Source organism: Aquarana catesbeiana, linkage group LG03 (genome assembly GCF_042186555.1).
Source record: "Aquarana catesbeiana isolate 2022-GZ linkage group LG03, ASM4218655v1, whole genome shotgun sequence".
Lineage (NCBI taxonomy): Eukaryota > Metazoa > Chordata > Amphibia > Anura > Ranidae > Aquarana > Aquarana catesbeiana.
This window is the reverse complement of record NC_133326.1, coordinates 77,388,809-77,406,167: the sequence shown is the minus strand read 5'-3', so window position 1 is coordinate 77,406,167 and position 17,359 is coordinate 77,388,809. Positions and strand designations below refer to the sequence as shown.

Below are 17,359 nucleotides of genomic sequence, written 5' to 3'. Positions count from 1 at the left end.
ACAATTGTAAGCATAATTAAAATCACTGCTTCTGAAAAAACGATTGTTTAACCATTTCAGCCCGGAAGGATTTACCCCCTTCCTGACCAAGCCATTTTTTGCGATACGGCACTGCGTCGCTTTAACTGACAATTGCGATGTTGTACCCAAACAAAATTTATGTCCTTTTTTCCCCACAAATAGAGCTTTCTTTTGGTGGTATTTGATCACCTCTGTGGTTTTTATTTTTTGCTTTATAAATAAAAAAATAGTGACAATTTTGAAAAAAACACAATATTTGGTAACTTTTTGCTATAATAAATATCCCCAAAAAAATAAAAATAAACACATTTCTTCATCAGTTTAGGCCAATATGTATTCTTTTACATATTTTTTGTAAAAAAATTGCAATAAACATATGTTGATTGGTTTGTGCAAAAGTTATAGCGTCTACAAAATGGGATAGATTTATGGCATTTTTATTATTTTTTTATTTTACTAGTAATGACGGTGATGTGCGATTTTTATCGGGACTGCAACATTGCGTCGGACACTTTTGACACTTTTTTGGGACCATTGACATTTATACAGCGATCATAGCTAAAAATAGCCACTAATTACTGTATAAATGTCACTGGCAGCGAAGGGGTTAACGATAGGGGGCGATCAAGGGGTTAACTGTGTTCCCTATGTGTGTTTCTAACTGTGGGAGGAATGTGGCCGGCTTGAAGAGGAGAGAGATTGTTGTTCCTGCTTAGCTGGAACACACAATCTCTCTCTCCTCTCCCCTGACAGAACCGGATTTGTGTGAAAATAGAAAATATCCAACTTACACGTTTTGTCATAATTGACGTCAACACCACCACACCTCTGATGACGTTAATTGTGATGAAACGCGTAAGGCGGGACTTTTGACGTCAGCATGCTGGACGCTGTGACCATATTTTTGGTTTGAAACAAGTGCTGTATTTTCCATTCACATGTGAGTTTACTACCTAATAAATGTAAAGTTATTTATTGAACGTATTACACTATGAAAGTCTTTCTATCTATATTTTTATGAGGATGTGTCCTATACATGCCTGTTGACTTTTGCTGACCACTGAGGGATTAAATAAGCCCTGGACAACTGGTTGTTAGGTATCAATGTCATTGAAGTGATCAGGAGATCTTGATCTGATATCATTGGGCTTTTTGTGACCACTGTATAATCTGAGGGTCCACTACTTCTGGTAAGCTGCATGGCTAGATCACAGTGGTGCTGAATGGTATCTTCTTCACATTGAAGCTGGTGTTGGGCTCTCCTTTTCCATCTACTGTTATTGTGGACTCATTTGTTTGAAGTAATATCAGCTATTTTATATATTATATGGACACTTTATTTTATTTAGTTTTTAATGGATTGTGCAAATGTATTTTTCACCAACCTTATGCTATGTGTAGTAAATAATATCAATGTACCTGAAAAATAATTTATGTATTCATGTTTAAGTATGTAAACTATGCAATAAACCATCACAAACTGCAACAATATTCCCCTGCGCATGAGTGAGATAACCACATAGGGAATATAGCTCTATTGCAAAGATGGATAATTCCCTTGAAGCTGCCCTCTAGGACTGGGGTTGTCCTCAGAACTCTGTAAAGATAAATTAAAGAAAGAGGATACTGGCCTAGTGCATTGTCTCAAAATATTTTTATTAGGTGTCAATAAAATAAATAGGTACTAATAAAAATATGTAGTATCGAGCCACTCAACGTAGTGGCGGCGGGGGATAGATGCAGCATCAGACCATACCTTATACTTCCCTTTTAAATTACAACATGGCTTGTGTAGCAATTGTATATGCTATATTATTTTTTTTTTTTATTTGGTATATTTTTCCACAAAAGTGGAGCTGCCCTTTAAGCAGGTGTAAATTGGATAAGTTTAGTTTCAGGTTGTATTGTTTGCAAGAGAACAACTGCGTGTACAAATGATTGTTTATAACCGACACCCCTAGAAAGGGTTGGCTGGCTGTCAATTTAAAAAAACGGAATATCTTCAATCATGAACCATTTTTCATTATTTCCAGTGACTGCTCTGACAGTAACAACACATTCTATAATCTAGAACTGCAACCCACCATTAAAAAATGTAACCCGTTGACAATAAAAACGTTAAAAATATAAAACGTTATCTTCTGAACGCTGCAAATAGCCTCATTCCCCAATAAGATGCCCTACATTGCGGACTGGCAGGAAGAGGTGAACAAAATCATGGAGGCAGAGAGATGGGTCAATTTTACTAGCGATAGGGAGGAACAATTTAGGAATATTTGGTCTAGTCAGATGTATTATTCTCTTGAAAGGGACAATCCTGTCTGAACACACCCCGCTTTAGACATGTTACCTTGATTATCCAACACCAATAGGTTATCGATCACCCCATGAACCATACACCCCTGGTCCTCGGAACACTGAGCAAGTATTGGTAAACCAGTGAACCAGGTCTTGTTATTTTCTGTCATTTCTTCCTTTCCTGGTTCTTGTCTTTTCTACTGTCTTCAAGTGGCGGCTGGTGTTTTTTTTTTTTTTTTTCTGGGAGGTAGCAAACAATGCCCCCACCCCCCCGTGGGTCGGTCGGTCGGCCCCACACTTACCCCATCTATGGTGCGGGCAGCGCTTCCCTCCTGGTGCTGGCTTCTCCTACGTCTCCTCACAGTGGCCATGCATCTCCTCCCTCCTCTTCCTAGGCCAACAGGATCACTTCTCCTTTCGGCCAACCAGGAAACGGGACCCACTTCCTGATTGGCCAGAAGGAGAATCAGTGTGACAATAGCGAATATTCATTCGCTATTGTCACACAACTGGGTGGGCTCGGGGCGCAGTGCTCTGCGCCCTGAGCCCACACTTTTTTTAAGCCTATTAAAGCCTCAGGCTCTAATCACATGCTTAAAAAAAAAAAACCTAATTGAAATCTATGCGTCCGGCGCCCAGCATGTAGATTAGGGGGCGGAACGCATGGATAGGGGGGCCACCACTGCTGTCTCCTAGACAAAGAGATTTACTACAGGTTCCCTTTATTTCCCAGTTATATTCTACAGTGGAGTGTGGTACGATTTTTACCTCCACTGCTCCTATAACTATCGCACTTCACTAATGCTATACTAGGAAGTTGTGTATCAGATATGTGATTATTTACAACTTATTTGGTCTATGCTATATGATATAGGGAATTTATGATGTGTAACCCATGATATCTCCGTTGAAGACAATCTTTTCCTTTTTGTTTTTTTATTTTCTACCGCAATGTTCTTTATGTATACTTTTGCATACAAACTTTTCAATTAAAAACTGATTATAAAAAAATATATATATATATAAAATGTTCTAAGTCTTCCAGTGGTTGCTCTTGAGATACTTGTTTTATTACTCTTAAACCTGCATACAGCACTTCCCACATGCATACAGAATTCTTTCCCGGCTAGGTGTATTGATACCAATGATGTCATCTGCTTGTGGCAGTGAGCGTGATTTTATATCCTGAACACTAAACGGCTCCTAACGTACTCTGCATATTTTCTGTTACCTAAGGGAGGGTGTCTTAGAATAGGGTGTAACATAATGCCCCTGATTGAGTAAACAGCTTAGTGTTGACTTGTTAGGCTGGGCTTTTTCAAGAAGTAATATTCACACGAAATGTACCATTTACCAATGGAGGCGTCAGGATCTCCAAAGAGAGCTAACAAGTCACTAACTTGCCTCCTACATGCATTTTCCTATGATCCCACTTCATTATGATTTACAAAACCTTGCTGAGTTGTTGGATGGCTGCAATTTTCTGAGCATATCATAAACTTGTTGCGTAGTCCTTGTAGTCCAGGGGTCTCAAACTGGCGGCCCTCTAGCTGTTGCAAAACTACAAGTCCCATCATGCCTCTGCCTGTGGGAGTCATGCTTGTAACTGTCAGCCTTGCAATGCCTCATGGGACTTGTAGTTTCGCAACAGCTGGAGGGCCACCAGTTTGAGACCCCTGTATGTAGTCCATTGCGTTTAGTAAATTTTCACATATTTTATGGTTTTCTGCTACGTTATTGTATATCGTGCAATATAATGATAAAATTATAATACATGGAAAATTTTTCTTTCTTTTTTTTTTTTTTTTTTTTTTAGTTTTTTTTAGTTTTGGATGGAGAGGAGAGGGATTAAAACAGCTGTCAGGTTTTTATTGCTGTCTGTGCCCCCGTTAGGGAGATGCACCCTCTCTCTATTTGTCATGAAAGTAAAATAAAATCCCAAATTTTAGGTTGTCACCAGAACAGCAATAGAAGAGAAATCTTCCAATGGGGGCACTAGTTCTGGTGACCCTGATATCAGCCAGAGATTCCCACACTTTGGTGATTCCCACGCTATCATGGGACAGGATATGAATGGAAATCTCCCCAGTGGTCACAGATGGCAAAAAAAAAAAAAAAACTTACAGGGGTTATATCCCTCCCATACTCTATGCAAAATTATAAAAAAATGCCTTTAGTTTTACTTTTGAAAAAAAAAAATGAACACCTGTAAGGAAATTGTATAATGTGCTGGTATGCATAGCTGTCTCCACTAAGAGGGCTTACATCTTCCCCCATTCTTCCTTCCCGGTTCACCGGCTCTGCCTGTATGTATGGCCAGAGCCGCACTGTCACTCCTGCACATGCTCGCGGGAGCCCTCAGCTCCAGCGTGAAGCTCTGAAGGTCCGGTATAGCATGCCATACCTTCAGAGCACATGCGCTGGTAAAGTCACTGGCTGCATCCAGGGTAAATATCTCCTAAACAGTGCACGTTTAGGAGATATTAATTTTACCTACAGGTAAATCTTATAGGAAATCCTTCTTAAAGAGGAACTGCAGTCTGCTCACATAATTTGTAATAAAAACATCTTTGCCATTCTGAAGCTTCCCTCCAACCACTCTGCATATTATTTTATGTAGCAAGGTCTCAGGCCTCCTTTAGGCTCGGTTCACACAGGGACGACTTGTCAGGCGACCTAGTCGCCTGACAAGTCGCCTCCCGTTCTGTGCTATGGAACCGTTCTAAGGGGAGCGACGCAAGTCGCTCCGACTTAGAAAAAGGTTCCTGTACGACTTCGGGGGCGACTTGGGGTGACTTGCATAGACTTCTATACAGAAGTCGTTTTGCAAGTCGCCCGGGCAGTCGTGTGCAGGTCGCCTCGGTAAGGCGACCTGCAAGTCGTGCCGCCTCTGGTGTGAACCGAGGCTTAGTCTAATGAGAACCTCCAGAGCCAGGAACAGCTGACATCCTTCTGTATACAGTGGGTTGCAAGGCATAGTGGGTGTTATGTAAGGTAGATTCATGGGCGCCAGACACTTCTTGAATGCAAAGAGATTTATTTTCTCTTGAACAGACTTGTGGGAGAGGGTTTAGGGCCAGGACACCCTTAGGTAGTTGCAATGTTAATTGGCAGACTCCGAGACTTCTACAGGTAGACAGCCATGCAGGGAAAGGCATCCAGCAAGACACCACATTTGCATGTGTAGGAGCGCTATCTCCTATGGCAACAGTCTTAGAAAAGTTTCTAACACAAATTGTAACAAACTTCTTTACTGTTATACAATCACTTTTTGTAGCTTCTCAGCCCACTGAGCTCCCAGTCTCTCTCACCAAACTTGCTGATTCACTGCCACTGAATCCCATGAGCTCTTCTAATCTTCTAATCTTTTTACTTTAGTATCTTCCTCAAGCTTCACCCCCGCTTTCCTGCTGGGTCCCTGGCTTGGCACTCCAGATACTCCTCAAGCGTCACCCCACTGGCTGGGTCCCTGGCTTGGCACCTGCCAAAGTTTCATGATTCTTCACCATCCATGGTTGGTGAGAAGACTGCTCCAGTACTTGCTTCAGCTACTCACAGTGGTCCCTGGTAACAAGGTGGATGGTCCATTAGTGGCGACAGTGTCTCCTCTACCTCTGACCATGTCAGGTTCTCCGGCCGGCAGACCTGTCACTCCTGGTTGGACTGCAATCCGCAATCCCAACCCTACATTGCTCTCTTGCTTCTAGATAGGCCCTCAGACAGCGTAGCAGCCAGATGTACCCAGGATAGGCCCAAACTCTGGCCTAGCAGCCCGGGCAGCACAACACACGTCCATCCAGACAGCCATCCAGGTGGCACAAAACCCTGATCACCTGATTCCACCGTAATAAATAGGTTCTCCCAGCAGGCTAAGGGGCCAAGAAAAACCCTGCCCATTGGCTGAGACACCCCATATACTTCTAATCCATCCTTGCATCACCCTTATCTTATCTAATGTCACCAGGTACCCGACCACCCAGTGACAGAAGAGAGAAGTGCAGCGATTCCAGACTTAGGGTGAAATCAATTGATCCCTAGCAATTGGCCAAGGCAACTATACCTGGCAGGTAAATTTAGGAGCAACCCTGCCTAAACATCAGGGTGCTACGTCTATATATACTGTGATTCTGTATTCACCAAATATGCTGCAGAAATCTCCCTCCACTTAGTCTGGCTGCATCCATTTTAACTGTGGGCAGCTGAAGCTGCTGCCTGTTCACTTCCTGGATTTACACAGAGGCACACCTCCAGCTCTGCAGCTCTCATTTGCCCTCTTATGACTCATCCCCCCCCCCCCCCCCCCCTCCCTGGCAAACTCTCATGAGATTGAGAGAGAGAGCTGTGCATGATGTCATAAGCCTAGGCTTTTTACCAGACAACAAACAGGAAGTGGGCTGTATAAGGTATTTACGGGCAGAATAAAAATGTTTTACTATCCAAAGTTAAAACGACAAGGGCAGAAAATGTAATAGATGGAAAGATGAAAAAAATGACTGATGTTCCACTTTAAGTGGACCTCCACTCCCCTGCAGTGTCCTGGGAAGAGATGGTAGATGCTGCTTTACCTATGTATAGACTTACATATACCATTTAGGGTTCTTCCTGGAAGTATGAGAAAGTTTGGTCTTCTTGGACCTCAAGTTGAACGCTGTTGACTATCTCTGTCTTTCTCATTGTTGTTAGACAAATAGACTGACTGTTTACCTGCTATTATTCAGTCTCTCATGTACAATACATGTGACGGATTTTATATTTTATTTGTTGCATTATTGTTTCTGTTTATGTAAGAGGATTACAGTATGCATCATGGCATTGTAGGGTTGAGTTTTGTAGCCGTGTATTCGACTGCTAATCAGATATGGCATTGTACTCTTTATGTGACTACCTATGCTGTATTGTCTTTTTTGTTCAATAAAGCACTCCTGATTTATATAAAAAAATAATAATCACAAAATGGATTTTACTACCACTTTAATCCCACTCACACTTATCCTGGCCCCTTTGCTGATGCTAAGAAAGTTCCTGGAACTTGGTATTGATTTTCTGGATCACTATAAATCATTATGGAACCGGGCAATTTCCACAGTAGCAAATTATGGTTAACAAATAACTAACTTTATTGACAGATGTATAAAAGTAGTTTGTATAGAGCAGCCATTGGTTCCTCTAGGTTAGAGAAAGGGGACGAGGGTGGGAAAAATAGGGCAGTTGCTGAAGCTGACCATATACATGTATATCTATTCCCAGGCTCAAAAATTGTGATGGATTGTCTCGGTACTAATAACAAACAATGTAGATAATATAAAATTTATTTATTACATATAAAAAAGACATACATTGTACATAAAACAGCAATTCTTGGAAGAAATTATATTTCGAGAAACAAATACGTAGGGTTCCCCCAAACAAAGTATCTGTTGATGAAGTAAATCTCAAATTTGACTTTTCCTCTACTATGTTCGCTGTGATATTACTGGCCGATTCTTCAGGAGGAATAATCTATAAAATAGATATTTGAGTAAGGCATAAGTCAAATGCATTACATTCAGAAATGGTAGACAATTGTCATTCAGAAAACACTATATAATGGGTAATAATCAAGTTGCTCACTAGGCTAGACAATGGCTATATGTGAGGCCAAAAACCCGAACTGAAAGTTCCCCCCGCGGCGGACAAGGGATGTGCGGATATGAGTCTAAATAGAAATGTAATAATGATACGAAGAAAATATAATATAAACTGGATTGTTTTGCAATCAATACAGACAATACAATGGTTTTTGACCTCACATATAGCCATTGTCCAGCCTGGTGAGCAACTTGATTATTACCTTTTATATACTATTTGCTGAATTACAATCGTCTATCATTTTTTGAATGTAATGCATTTGACTTGTGCCTTACTCTCATATCTATTTTATAGATTATTACTCCTGAAGAAGCAGTAATAACACAGCGAAACTAGTAGAGGAAAAGTCAAATTCGAGATTGACTTCATCAACAGATACTTTGTTTGGGGGAACCCTAAGTATTTGTTTCTTGAAATATAATTTCTTCCAAGAATTTTTTATATGTATTAAATAATTTTAATATTATCTACATTATTTGTTATTAGTACTGAGACAATCCATCACAACTTTTGAGCCTGGGAATAGATATATGGTCAGCTTCAGCAACTGCCCTATTTTTCCCACCCTCGTCCCCCTTGTCTAGATATCAACTTGGATGATGGTACTTTGCTATTTTTGAGTTACAATCTTCACATGAGGCTATACTCTCCATTTATTATAGGTTTCTCTAGGTTGCTAGGGGGGTTCAATGAGCTGTGGCTGATCTCTGTTTGATGGTGCCTGCATAGTTCCAGGGTCAACGGCACTTGGCACCAATTATCTTTTCAACTGTCTTTAAAGCTGGCCATACACTGATAGGGCTCTTTCAGACAGGCGGTAAGCCTACTGCCCTCTGAAAAGCAATCCCTGGAGGAGAGCACTTCGACAACGTCTGGTAATGCCTGAGCGGGTGAAGTTACCCATAGGCTTCAATTGCCCATCCGTTGTCGACACTCCCTCCTCTCCACTGCATTGGCCGCTGGCTGACCCATCCGATCACATGACCGAACAGGAGCGGCCTGAAAATAGGTAAGCAAATACATCTTTCTTACACAGGTTAGACAGAATAGGTGTTAGGAGGGAGGTGGGGACAGTTTTAGGAGTAGATAGGTTGCTTGTAATTCCACTTTAAAGCCCCACTCTGGGCACCAGATAGAAAGTACCCTTGTAGTGCCCCCACACGGCAAGGGTTAAATGCCTGTTAGGGTTAGAGGGGTAAGGTGTAATACCTCATTCCTTGCTCTGGCATGCTTCCTCCACACTCTATGACCAGTCCCCCAAAGCCTCTTCCCTAAGGCACTCTGGCCAGTATCTCATTGTGATGTCATCATACAACTCAGGACCAGTGGACATTGTATGTGAAGACCCACCCATAAACTGGCGTGTCAGAAAGAAAATGTGAGCACTGGGCAACTTGCCTGAGCAAAGATTAAAATTATTGTAAAGAATATTTTTTTATTTGGTTTAAAATAAAAAGATGTTATACTTACCCGCTCTGTGCAATGATATTGCACAAAGTGATCCCTTACCTCCTCTTCTGGAATCCCCCCACCAGTGCTGTTCACTCCTTACTCCGAGTGCCCCCTCAGCACCTGTGCGGATGTGCTGCTGAGACAGGCTGTGTGCATCTATAGACACACACAGCACCAGTAAGCCACGCCCCTGCTCCCGTCTCAAAGGAGTTTGACAGCAGCAGAAGCCTATGGAGGGTCGGTGATGGTGGGGGGGGGGGGGGTGTCCTTTGTGGTTATCTCAGAGCTTGTTTTAAGCCCAGTGAGCTCCCAAACTCCTATAGTAAGCTGGCAACACATTGACCCTGTTGCCTTTAAATGCCAAGCATTGTCACTTCACAACGTGTGACTAATTTGCCACAACAGCAAATCAAGTGTTTGGCTCAGGGCACAGCTCCATTGATTTAAATGGCCAATTTGACAGTAGGTGTTAGCCACGGCATGTGAAAGGCCTCATCTGTCTAATTTCAGACTTTCAGACTTTAAGACTATGTGGGTGATCGGGGGGTGGGGGGGGTGGGGGCAGTAAAACTTTAGCTTAACCCCCTGTTTTTACTGTCCCAAGGCTGCCCGTGTAAAAGAGACCTTAGAAAGTGGAGAGAGATATCCCCAACAAGGTAATAAAAACCTGACAAATTTTTGACCCTTCCTCAAGCTAATCCATACTTAAAAAGAGAGAGGATTTATACTAAAATACAGCAAAACAATTAAAAGATAATAGTGCTTAAAAAAATGACTTCTAAGTTAAAAAATATATACAGTGAGCTCCAAATTTAGCATCTCAAGATCACAAATCAAAGTGTTAAATCTTGTATTTTCAATATATACTCTTTTATCTGTGAGTGTGTTGATGTGTGCTTTTTATATATACCGTATATATATGCAGTATATACATAATTAAAGCGATATTAAACCCAAAACCGAAAATGTAGTATATCGCAGCTTACCAATCATTAGATGTGGTGATCTGGCAAGTAACACACCTCCTGTATTAGGGAGACACAACTCTGGAGGAGTGAGAACAGGAGGCATAGCAGACAGCAGCATCGTTAGTCTAGGGGGGAGGGGGGGAGTGTATAATGTATTAGCAGATTTAAGTACACTAACAAATTGAAGCCAAACTCCAGCTCACACTTTATGACCAGTTACAGCAAATATTTTTTCCTTTTGGGATAAAAGTTTTGCATGTATAAATAAGAGTTTGTGCTGTGAAAAACAGACTTGCTGGCTGGATCAACAGATGAAAATAGAAGGGGAGAACGTGCCCAGTAATCCAAACCTTCTGGAAGGAAGTCTTCGTGATTGCATCTAAAATATTTAAAAAAATAATACAACCAGATCCATATTTAACTTTGCTTAATCTAAAACCAGAATGGTTAACACTCTCTCAATTCAAACTTATGATCCAACTAATAACGGCTGCAAAACAAACAGTGGCCAAGGCATGGAAATCTCCTACATTGGTACTAGCAGAAACAATTCACAGAATGAATAATACAATGTCCCATGCTAAGATGGTAGCCATCGATCAAAATCAAATTCCAAAATTTGAAAAACTTTGGCATCCTTGGATAAAACAACAGTTCCTGTCAAACTTCAATGACTCTGTCCTGTTGCCATGGTAACAGATTAAATGACTTACAGAGACACCCATTCTAAGGCTTCAAAGAGAACTAAAAAGAATAATAAACTGACGAGCGGGACAACCTTGTGGACCATACCTCTACCTTTCAACCCTTTTTCTTCTTTCTCTTTCCTTTTCTCCACCTTACGATTAAAGCTCATTATCAGAATTTATTTGACCTATATACACTCTACTTGTAAACAATATGTATAGTAGGTATAAATAATTTAAATACATACAAAAGTAACTAAGGAAATTATATATATCTTTAATTTAGGTTTACGTGAACCCAATGTTTAATATTTGAAATTTCATGATATTTACCTATATAAACCCTACTGTAAAACAATGAGCTTACTTTATAGATCCTTGTAAACTTACTTTATGTATCTTTATAACATTGTATACTCAATAAACTTCTTTTGACAAGGAAAATAGAAGGGGAAATTAATGCAGCCGTCACATCTAAGAATTGGTAACATGCAATATAATAAATGTTTGTTTTGGGGTTTCTTATTGCTTGAAACGTATTAAGCACAGTGCCACAGTATACATACTGTACATACAGTCAGGTCCATAAATATTGGGACATCGACACAATTCTAATCTTTTTGGCTCTATACACCACCACAATGGATTTGAAATGAAACAAACAAGACATGACAGATGAACGGTGTAGGAATTACAACAGTTTGTATATGTGCCTACCACTTTTTAAGGGACCAAAAGTAATTGGACAATTGGCTGCTCAGCTGTTCCATGGCCAGGTGTGTGTTATTCCCTCATTATCCCATTTACAAGGAACAGATAAAAGGTCCAGAGTTCATTTCAAGTGTGCTATTTGCATTTGGAATCTGTTGCTGTCAACTCTCAATATGAGATCCAAAGAGCTGTCACTATCAGTGAAGCAAGCCATCATTAGTCTGAAAAAACAAAACAAACCCATCAGAGAGATAGCAAAAACATTAGGTGTGGCCAAATCAACTGTTTGGAACATCCTTAAAAAGAAAGAACGCACCGGTGAGCTCAGTAACACCAAAAGACCCGGAAGACCACGGAAAACAACTGTGGTGGATGACCGAAGAATTCTTTCCCTGGTGAAGAAAACACCCTTCACAACAGTTGGCCAGATCAAGAACACTCTCCAGGAGGTAGGTGTATGTGTGTCAAAGTCAACAATCAAGAGAAGACCTCACCAGAGTGAATACAGAGGGTTCAACACAAGATGAAAACCATTGGTGAGCCTCAAAAACAGGAAGGCCAGATTAGAGTTTGCCAAACATCTAAAAAAGCCTTCACAGTTCTGGAACAACATACTATGGACAGATGAGACCAAGATCAACTTGTACCAGAGTGATTAGAGTTTGCCAAAGAGAAGAGTATGGAGAAGGAAAGGAACTGCTCATGATCCAAAGCATACCACCTCATCAGTGAAGCATGGTGGTGGCAGTGTCATGGCGTGGGCATGTATGGCTGCCAGATGAACTGGTTCTCTTGTATTTATTGATGATGTGACTGGTGACAAAAGCAGCAGGATGAATTCTGAAGTGTTTCGGACAATATTATCTGCTCATATTCAGCAAAATGCTTCAGAACTCATTGGACGGCGCTTCACAGTGCAGATGGACCATGACCCGAAGCATACTGTGAAAGCAACCAAAGAGTTTTTTAAGGGAAAGAAGTGGAATGTTATGCAATGGCCAAGGCAATCACCTGACCTGAATCCGATTGAGCATGCATTTCACTTGCTGAAGACAAAACTGAAGGGAAAATGCCCCAAGAGCAAGCAGGAACTGAAGACAGTTGCAGTAGAGGCCTTGCAAAGCTTCACCAGGGATGAAACCCAGCGTCTGGTGATGTCTATGCGTTCCAGACTTCAGGCTGTAATTAACTGCAAAGGATTTTTAACCAAGTATTAAAAAGTGAAAGTTTGATGGATGATTGTTAATCTGTCCCATTACTTTTGGTCCCTTAAAAAGTGGGAGGCACATATACAAACTGTTGTAATTCCTACACCATTCACCTGATTTGGATGTAAATACCCTCAAATTAAAGCTGAAAGTCTGCAGTTAAAGTACATCTTGTTTGTTTAATTTCAAATCCATTGCGGTGTTGTATAGAGCCCAAAAGATTAGAATTGTGGTGATGTCCCAAAATTTATGGACCTGACTGTACGTAAAGTGGAACTACACTTTATCTGTGTCAAAAACGCTATGTAATTCATTTTTAATACTCAAAGCAAACTCCCTCATCCACTCAGGTCTCTATGATTTATTTTGTTGAGAAACCACCTTGAAAAATACCCCCCTACCGTTTCGACAGGAGGCCTCCCTCCTCTGTTAATGTTATGTCTTTTTTGTCTCTTATGCGCCAGTTCTAGCCCCTGCGAGGGCAGTCTAGGTGCCTTTGACATTGTTGTATGTTTTAATACGATTTCTGCAATAAAAATGTATTGAACCAGAAAAACACCCTCCTAGCATTTCTGGCCATGGCCATCGTGAGTAAGGGCAGATGATCCATGTAGCAATCCATCTGCCCTTAGCTCAAGCATCCATGCAGGTGAGTGTGCTTAGCTGAGAAAACCTCTCCTCCTGCCCTGAAGACTCCTGGGATATATGACATAAGATATAGCAGTAACTGAAAAAAATGTAAAAAAAAAACTTTATAACAAGTAAATATGATAAACTTTCCTATCTATTTACTAATGCTAGCAGCATAAGGATTACAAATAATCAATGTTGATTGGGAGAGTGAAGTTCCACTTTAAGAAAAAAACTATGTGCTGGCAGAAAGTATAAAATGACTGGGTTTGTATTATTGTTGGGGCACATGGTGCAGAATTATTGTCTGAATGTAGTCGTGTCGCATTGTATAGTTAAAAAAAACGATTTTTTTTTTCCCCTTTTCTTCCAGTATAATCGGGTTTGGATCCCTGATGCAGATGAAGTTTGGAAATCTGCTGAAATCACAAAAGACCTGAAGATCGGGGACACTGTGCTTCACCTACGCTTAGAAGATGGCTCTGTAAGGAAGATGGGGGATGGGGCATTGTTAGTACATTTTTAGGTATAAGTGAATATATTTTAGTAGAAGTTGGATCTGTTGCTTCTCAATGGTGGCCATGTTATGACTAATTATAATACAATAGATAGAGTCACCATTGCCTTTCACATATTTTTTATAAAGGGGCGATTAATGTCTCAGTTATATTGGTATCTCCCTTTCCTCATAATGGGAGACACCTATTTACTTTGCCCGATCACTCATCGGTGATGACAGGAAATTAGATATCTGTCTCCATCAATAGTGGCATGCTGCCAAATCCAACATGACTTCTTTTCCTCAATCTTGCTGTTATACGTGCATTTCAAACAAGAACAAGGGATGACCACTTACTGGAGGAATAGATTTTCTAGCATGTTCATATCCAATCAGTAAATGCTGGTTGACTAACATTGATCCCCATGATTAGGCCATGCTGATGATAAAACATGTTGGGGTCATGGTTTTGGGTGGGAGTGAGCAGCTTGCTGTCTTTGTAATAAACCTTGGCTAGAGTTGAAGGTCTTCGGTGTCCAGCCTGTGATTTGGATGGTGGACTACAGTGGAGCAAGAGAGGACTCCAGGACCTTGGTAATGTTCTGATTGCGGGGAATAAAGGAGGATACAAGCTGCCCTATAACAATCTATAACATCTACTGTAACATTTTGTCATCTTGAGCTATTAGATCTTTTTAATGTGTATTCTATTATCATTGCACATATGTGGGTCCACCCATTTTCCTTAGGATTCTTACTTAAGATGGTTTTTCTCAACCTTTTTACCCCAGAGGAACCCTTGAAATCATTTTCAGGTCTCGAGGAACCTTTTACTAAAACCAATTCATTGGTGGTCAGTAAAAAAAAAATGCCCCTTACATTTGTGGTCATCATACGGAATAAGGCAGCCCTTGCAGTGGTAGTCAAAATGCAATCCCTACGGATGGCTTAAAAGATTGTTGGCTTAATGCAACTGGCTCTAACAAGTTGCGTTGACCCCATAACTATGCAGACACCTTAAGATAGGAGGTCAATCAGCCACAGCTCAAGGAACCCCTATCAACCTTTGGAGGAACCCTAGTTGAGAATGGCAGATTTATCAGTATACAGTAGGTTAGATGATTAAACAGCGAGACAGGATAACAATCAAAATGTCAATGTCAGCAGAGGTCTGTATAGCTCTAGGAGTTCCTCTGATATGTGTAAGAACTAAATTAGTCTCTTTAGATATACAGTGCCTTGAAAAAGTATTCATACCCCTTGAAATTTTCCACATTTTGTCATGGTACAACCAAAAACGTAAATGTATTTTATTGGGATTTTATGTTATAGACCAACACAAAGTGGCACATAATTGTGAAATGGAAGGAAAATGAGAATTGTTTTTCTTTTTTTTTTTACAAACAAATATGTGAAAAGTGTGACGTGCATTTGTATTCAGCCCCCTTTATTCTGATACCCCTAACTAAAATCTAGTGAAACCAACTGCCTTCAGAAGTCATCAAATTATTAAATAGAGCCCACCTTTGTGTAATTTAATCTCAGTATAAATACAGCTGTTCTGTGAAGCCCTCAAAGGTTTGTTAGAGAACCTTAGTGAACAAACAGCATCATGAAGGCTAAGGAACACACCAAACAGGTCAGGGATAACGTTTAAAGCAGGGTTAGATTATAAAAAAATATCCCAAGCTTTGGACATCTCATGGAGCACTGTTCAATCCATTATCCGAAAATGGAAAGAGTATGGCACAACTGCAAACCTACCAAGACATGGCCGTCCACCTAAACTGACAGGCCAGGCAAGGAGACCATTAATCAGAGAAGCAGCCAAGAGGTATCATGGTAACTCTGGAGGAGCTGCAGAGATCCACAGCTCAGGTGGGAGAATTTGTCCACAGGACAACTATTAGTCATGCACTCCACAAATCTGGCCTAATGGAAGAGTGGCAAGAAGAAAGCCGTTGCTGAAAGAAATCTATAAGAATTCCCGTTTTTATAGTTTACGAAAAGCCATGTGGGGACACAGCAAACACGTGGAAGAAGGTGCTCTGGTCAGATGAGATCAAAATTGAACTTTTTGGCCTAAAAATAAAATGTTATGTGTGGCGGAAAACTAACACTGCACATCACCCTGAACACACCATCCCCACCATGAAGCATGGTGGTGGCAGCATCATGTTGTGGGGATGCTTTTCTTTAGCAGGGACAGGGAAGCTGGTCAGAGTTGGTGGGAAGATGGATTGAGTCAAAAATAAGGCAATCCTAGAAGAAAACCTGTCTGCAAAAGACTTGAGACTGGGGCGGAGGTTCACCGTCCAGCAGCACAATGACCCTAAATACAGCCGGAGATACAATGGAATGGTTTCGATCAAAGCATATTCATGTGTTGAAATGGCCCAGTCAAAGTCCAGACCTAAATCTGACTGAGAATCTGACTTGACTTGAAAATTGCTGTTCACAGACGCTCTCTATCCAATCTGACAGAGCTTGAGCTATTTTGCAAAGAAGAATGGGCAAAAATGTCACTCACTAGATGTGCAAAGCTGGTAGAGACATACCCAAAAAGACTTGCAGCTGTAATTGCAGTGAAAGGAGGTTCTACAAAATATTGACACCACTTTGTGTTGGTCTATCACATAAAATCCCAATAAAATACATTTATGTTTTTGGTTGTAACATGACAAAATGTGGAAAAGGGGTATGAATATTTTTTCAAGGCACTGTACCTAAATTTGTTATGGAAGTCAAAGTCAAATGATGCTGATCTTCATGTCTACATTTCCCATTAACATAGATACACCACACATCCCACTAGATGCTTTATTCTCAGCATTTATCCAAAGGATGTACTGAATGGTATCCATGCAGGAAACATTCACAATCCCAGGAATGAGCGAAATACTTCATGACTGTGAACTGATGTACAGTATATGACTCGTAATGCAGATGTATGGCACAGAAAAGTTTAAAGTGGAACTCCCGGCAACCAGCTAAATACAGCAGATAAATATTATTTTGCCTTCCACAGGATATGCCATACCACACAAGCAGGAAGATCACTCTCCTGGTTCACCTTTACAGCTCCCTGGGTTAGCTTTCTGCTCAATGTGTGTTGATGTTGTAGATTCATTCTCCAATGAGCAATGTGGAGGCAGAGGCTTGCAACTGGAAGCTGCAAAGCTGAATCAGGTGTAAGGTGTGTCAACTACCTGGAAGGGTAGGATTGCAGAAATGTGTAAATTGCAAGATTGGCTTAAC

The 17,359-nt window shown here is 40.7% G+C and overlaps 1 protein-coding gene across 2 annotated transcripts in view; it reads left to right on the top strand.

The window, feature by feature from the left end:
* The window catches only part of LOC141131445 (unconventional myosin-Vc-like), a 206,199-nt gene that overhangs the window by 31,353 nt on the left and 157,487 nt on the right, over positions 1-17,359 (top strand). For both annotated transcript variants that reach the window (XM_073618725.1, XM_073618724.1), the window contains exon 2: positions 13,976-14,086. In XM_073618725.1, coding sequence (XP_073474826.1) covers positions 13,976-14,086 — 111 coding nt within the window. The remainder of the gene's footprint in view (positions 1-13,975; positions 14,087-17,359) is intronic.